Genomic DNA, 6,000 nt, shown 5'->3' with positions numbered 1-6,000 from the left:
AGGCCATGGGCTCAATCCCTGGGCCCCACCACCCCACCAACTATCTCATTAATCAATCCATGCCTTGATTTCTTCACTAGTAAGTAGGGAGACCACATCTTCCAATGACTTCTCATATAAATGCAGTTAAATAGTAGTTGAAAAATGTTTGAAAATTAAATAGCTCTTTAAAAAAAAATTAAAGGAAGCAAAAACCAAAAACCAGCCCAGGATATTGTCATAATCTTTTATTATGTATCAAATTGTCTGTAATATAAGTTACAACCTGATTAAATTTGATAGATATTTTTATCTATTTAAGACAAAAAAAATTCTCTTTATGTACAATATCTTTTGTCTAGAGTCTAGCAAATATAGTACCTTTCATTGCAGGATTTCTGCTTAACATACAAGCAAAAATAAACAATAACAACAAAAATATAAACCAAAGCAAACCAAACCCCCAAATCTCTGAACTACAAATGTCAATGTTGAATAAAGCATTAAAATGACAAACACAGAATAACTTTTGTTTAGAAATGCAGAATGGATATTAATGTTAGTGGCAAAAAAAAAAAAAAAATCAACCCCCCCCCCCACAATCTTTGGGGGTGGATTTTCCTGCTCAGGGATGTGAGCTGACTCTAGACCATCTCGCGGCTCCTGCGGATAGCACAGCACAAGATCATACTGAAGATCATGCCAAATATCTGGAAGACAGAAGAACAGGGTGGTTTTGTTTGAGGGAAGGCAGAGGGGAAGGTCAAGATGTGAGCCCTTCAGTTCAAGACAAATGACAAGGGGAATGGTGTCTATGAAGTCAAATGAGTTAAAGGGTGCTGAAGCAGGAGAAATGAAGGCTAGATAAAGGGAAGGACTGCTGAAGGACTCCTGGACTCAAGGAATTCTGAGAGTTGGCCAATATAAGCAGCACAAGTATTTTCCCTGGAGAGCTTTCAGGATAAGACCAATAAGCCCAGAACAAAATTCAACGCTCAGGTTCTAGATATTTCAATACTAGACTGTACAGGTTAGGAATTTTCTTTGTGGGGCTGGGGATAAAATCTGGGTCCTTGTGAATGCTAGGCAAGTGCTCTTCCACTAAAACACACCCTCAGCCTGAGACCACTACTTTGCTTTCATCTTTGTGTATCTGTGTTTAAAATTCTATTTTTAAAGGTGTTATTATGTCTTTTTACTGAAGTGCTTCAAGCTTTCTTGGCTGCAGACGAGGAAACAAATCACCACCCAGAAAGGAAGCCATTTTTTTCTGGGGCCCTGTTTGCAAAGAGGCAGAAGGAAGGGTGAAGCAAAAGATTCTGGGACTTTGAGTGAGCCTGGCTGTCCCAGGGTGGCCTGGGGTTTTCATCACTCCTCCATGAGGGAGAGAAGGCAGACGGCTGACCTTGAGGTCAGCCCTTAATGGTTTCTAGGGGCTGATCAGCAGGGAAGTGGAATACTTGAAGCTTTCAGTCTTCCTGCTGGCTGTGCACCTTTGGATGCCCCTCAGACCATGGAAGATGAAACACTTCACTCCCGTGGCTTTTCTAGTGAACAGATTTTTTTAAGAAAAAGACAAACAGGTACATGATGACACATGTCCCCAGAGCAGTGGCACTACCACTGCCTTAAGGGCAAGAAGAATGAATTCCAGAAATACTCAGAGTTCAGACTGTGGATCCTTCATTCATGAGCTAAGAGGCCTTGATCAATTTAGTCAACCTGTCCACTTCCTTTTCTTTGCAGTGATGTGATTGAACCCAGGGCCTTGCACCACTGAACTACACCCCCAGCCCTCTAATATCTAGTAATAAAATGCAAATATTAATAGCACCCCCCTTGTAGGGTTACATTAGTAAGTGTAGTTCGTCAAACCATGCCCAGGCAGAGCAGGTGCTCCGTAAGTGTCATCTACTCCGAAAGCCAGCCCCGCCCTGGAGGACTCTGCCACTCACCATCACCACGGCGATGCCGATGCCCACTGCACCAATGATGTGGAACTTGCTGTCGAAGACCTCTTTGATGGCCTCAGGGCAGGACTTGGGGAGGCAAACAAGACCTGGGTCACACACAATCCCCACACTGGGGCACTCCCCGCCTCCTGCAGCACCTGTCTCACAAGGCTGGGGATAGGTACATTCAGGGTTAAGAGATGCCCTGGCTGCTGGATGGAAAGGTGACCTGAGAGAGAGATGGGAAGTGGTGCCTACAATCTGGGCACGACATCAGGGAAGGAAGGAAGAGGTTTTGGGTTTCTTTCTTCCTTTCAATACTGAATCTAGGGGCACTTTACCGTGTACTACATCTCTAGCCCGTTTTATTTTTTTTGTTTTGAGACAGGATCTTGATAAGTTGCTTAGGGTTTTATTAAATTGCTGAGGCTGGTCTTGAACTTATGATCTTTCTGCTTCAGCCACTTGAGTTGCTGGGATTATAGGCATGTGCCATCATGCCCGGCTTGAGGTTTCCATTACTGTTCTTCTTTTCTCAGTGCTAGGGATGAACCAGGGCTTCACACAGGCTAGGCAAGTGCTCTGTCACTGAGCTACAGCCCCAGGCCCCTGGGGTCTCTTAAAGCAGGCATTCAAGACTCAAAGCCATGCCAGTCCTCAATAGCTGAAGGGCTGGGGCATTAGGGGGCAGTTTTAGGTGCTCAGTGTCCACAGGGGGCTTGAGCACTCTGTGAGTTCTCTGCTCTGGTCTTTGTATTGCTCCCCTCGAGGAACGGGCCCAGGGCAGGGGAGAGAGAAGATGGTCACTCTGGGGCCCTTTTAAGTGGAAGAAATATTTACTTATTTGATTTTTATTTTATTCATGTTTGCTTTTCTTTTTATTATAATTGTAGACACCTCTTAATTATACCAATGGATGGATTTCACTGTGACATATCTCCATCTACGTGAATTTCATGCGCCCCCCCCCCCCCCCTTTGCCCCTTCCTTCCCTGTCCCTTTCCTTTATAGTCCCTCTTCTTATGAAGCCCTTGGATGCCCATTCCCCTAAAGACGACGGACACTTCTACCCTCAAAGGACTTGCCCAGAGTGTCAGGGCAGGGACACCTGAGGCTTGCTTCTAACTTTACCTTAATTTGGATAGTTTCGATAATGTCCTTTTTGGGGCAGATGTCCAAGATAAATTGCTCCACACCTCCAACGACACCACAGCAGTTCAACTGCAGAGAGAAAGCGGGAACGGTGATGAGGGACATGATCAAAAAGGTGATAAGAGGGAGAGGTGTGCTGGCTGGCACACCAAGCACGCTGCAGGCAGGCACCCTCTGAAGAGGGGCAGGAGAAGGAGGCAGGTCTGCACTCTACCTACCGCGTAGTGGATGGCTTTCAGCGTTTCCCGCTGGGGCTCGTCCTTGGTCTTGAGCTTGTTGTACGTGTCCTTGTAAAAGTCCTGGAGTTCCTTAATCACCTGAAATGGACAGACACCTAAAGTGGTGGAGGTGGCTCTTTTCATGAACTTCTTCTCAAGCACATGTTACTTGTTCACCCTCTTCAATCTTTAGCCAACAAACTCCCATGCTTGGAAAAATGTCATCAAGTAGACAGACAGAAGCCACTAGCACCGCCTCTCTCTGGGCTTCTGTGGCACCGTTTACCTCCTCTACCTCTTCTAGGAACTCACTCCTGTCATTTTCCTTTTCTTTTGCACAGATTTTCAGTCCCTTTAGCTCCACTTGGTTCCTTCCATTCTACCTCTTAACTAAATGGAATCTCCTCCCGCTAACAAATTTTAAAAAAGGAAAAAAAAAAAAATCCAACTCCCAACTTGGCTGCTTCCTCAGGCTTTCCTTTCTTTTCACATAGTTGTGACTTTTGGAAAATGACTACCTTTCTGTACGCCCATTTCTGCACATGTAGTGCAGAAGTTGATAACAATCTTTACATCTCATAGGTTATTGTGAGGATTAAATGGGAGAGTCATGTTAAGCTGTTAGCATCGGAGAGAATATGAAGGTGTGTTTTAGCATCATGCTGTTGCACCTGGGTGCATCCCTACTTAATGCACTTCTGTCCCCTCACCTGCACCCAACTGACAGACTAACTTCCAGCATCTTTCATAATTATCCTTTTCTATTTCTAGGATTGCACCTTTTATTGCTTGGGTAGTTCTTTTTAAAAACAAAAACAATAAAATAGGTTCCTGCCTCCAATGTCTCTTCCTTTCCCTTCCCTGCTGAGCAAAACAAGTTGGCCCTTCCTAAAAACTGTGTTGATGTGGCCTAGCCTGGCCCCAAACTCTTCAGTGCTCCCTCGGGAAGCCCAAGTTCAGCTTTGCCTAAACCCCTTTTTTGCCTGAAGTCCTGTCTCTATCCACTTTTCTCCTGAAATCCTCTCTCTCATTCAAAATTTAGGTCAGTGTACCCTTCTTCTTGAAGCCAGTAGAGATTCCTGTTTCTCACTCCACCTTTCCAAAATCCCAAGGGACTTCTGGATATAAATCACTCTGTAAAGCTTGCCAAACATATCTTTCTCCCATAATAGATGGCAAAGTTCCTGCAAGTGGGGACCACAGTTTGGGCATCTGTGGACCTTGCACAGTGTTTGGTATAGCACTTGGCTCATGGTGGCACCTGAACACGTTTATAGATTAGAGAAAGGAGCAAGGTATCCAACCCATAGAAAGCCATATTTTTTTTTTTCCTTGTAGTACTGGGGATTGATCCTAGTGGTGTTCTACACTGACCTAAATCCCTAGGCCTTTTTATTTTATTTTGAGCCAGGATCCTTTTAAGTTTCCCAGGCTGACCCTTCTTCCTTTCTCATCTCCCCCAGCTACCAATTCTCAAATCCACACCATTGTCAGACCCAAGAGATCTTACGGGAAACACCTACCTCATCCTTGTGTGAATAGCCCCAGATGGCTGCAGCTATTTCAATGGCAAATATCACCAAGAGGAAGCCAAAGAACTAGAAGGCAAAGGGGGACAACCAGGTGAGAACAATCCCAGACAACAACAAGCCAGAAAAATCTAAGGGTGTTTTAGAATGAGTTAGAATGACAACTGTCTGGGGTACAGGCATCTGGCGGCAAAAATGAATGGCTTAGAAGGGGCAGGGAAGGATTTTCCAGGCAGGAAGAGCGGTGAGACCTCTGGCAGGAAAAGGCACCCTTCCCAGAGGAAAGCGTGGGCATAGCCCGCCCCCAAATTGGTATTTATAGGGTGTTAGTTAGGAGTTAGTGAGCAATAAAATACTACTGCTCACTCATAAAACCCACAAAGCTTTGGGGAAACAGAGGCAGTGAATATACTCTGTGGATTTTGGGGAAGACTATCAGATTTAGGAACAACAAGAAAAAGCAAAAGTACCTGTGGATTTAGGGAAAAAAAGCAAACGTGGTCCTCAAGAAAGGGAAATACAAAGTCCTGGCATTTAGCTGCCTACGAGAAGTGATAAAATGGGATCCAGAAGGGCAGGGGAGCAATGCCTACCAGCAGGGAGGGCCCGGGGGCCACAGGCAAGATGGCAGCATGGCCAGGTGGCTGGGGAGGGCCCAGGGAAGGAACACGGGAGGCCCAGGATAGCTCATGCTGTCTGGGTATCCTTTTCACCCCACCCCATTCCTCCTGCTCAATGGATTGTAGCCTGCTGAGCTTTGGGGGAGGGAAAAGGGCTAGGAGTGAGGGTGGCTCTAGGGAGCACAGAAAGGAGACTTACCAATCCCAACATGCACTGGGACTCTTGCACAGCCCCACAGCAGCCCAGGAAGCCCACCAGCATCATGAGGGCCCCAGCTCCAATCAGAATGTAGACTCCTGAGGGGAGGACACAGATGTTAGCTGGGAGGTCCAGATAGCTCCCACAATCCCTTTTCTACACTTTGTGACTCCATGCCTCCTCTCAATCTTTCTGCTCCCACATCAGGGAGAGAAGTTCCCCTTCCTTGACACACAGCCTTCTTTACCTCTGCTCCTCTTTCCTCCCATCCATCACTCTTCCGGATCCTCTTATGACACCTACACTCGTACCTTACCCTAGGCCTTTGGAAGGGTCTATTAGCTCCAATAT

General features: G+C 46.0%; 1 protein-coding gene across 1 annotated transcript in view; it reads right to left on the bottom strand.

Annotated features, from left to right (window-relative positions):
- Window positions 1-212: 212 nt before the first annotated feature.
- The window catches only part of CD9 (CD9 molecule), a 32,233-nt gene continuing 26,445 nt past the window's right edge, over window positions 213-6,000 (bottom strand). Inside the window, exons 3-8 of the mRNA XM_081309816.1 lie at window positions 5,650-5,747; window positions 4,825-4,899; window positions 3,302-3,400; window positions 3,063-3,152; window positions 1,935-2,018; window positions 213-689 (exon numbers count right to left, since the gene is read on the bottom strand). Coding sequence (XP_081165942.1) covers window positions 624-689; window positions 1,935-2,018; window positions 3,063-3,152; window positions 3,302-3,400; window positions 4,825-4,899; window positions 5,650-5,747 — 512 coding nt within the window. The 3' untranslated portion in view covers window positions 213-623. The remainder of the gene's footprint in view (window positions 690-1,934; window positions 2,019-3,062; window positions 3,153-3,301; window positions 3,401-4,824; window positions 4,900-5,649; window positions 5,748-6,000) is intronic.

The sequence above is a fragment of the Spermophilus citellus genome, assembly GCF_964194105.1.
Source record: "Spermophilus citellus genome assembly, chromosome: 10".
Taxonomy (NCBI): domain Eukaryota; kingdom Metazoa; phylum Chordata; class Mammalia; order Rodentia; family Sciuridae; genus Spermophilus; species Spermophilus citellus.
This window is presented reverse-complemented; position numbering and strand designations above follow the sequence as displayed.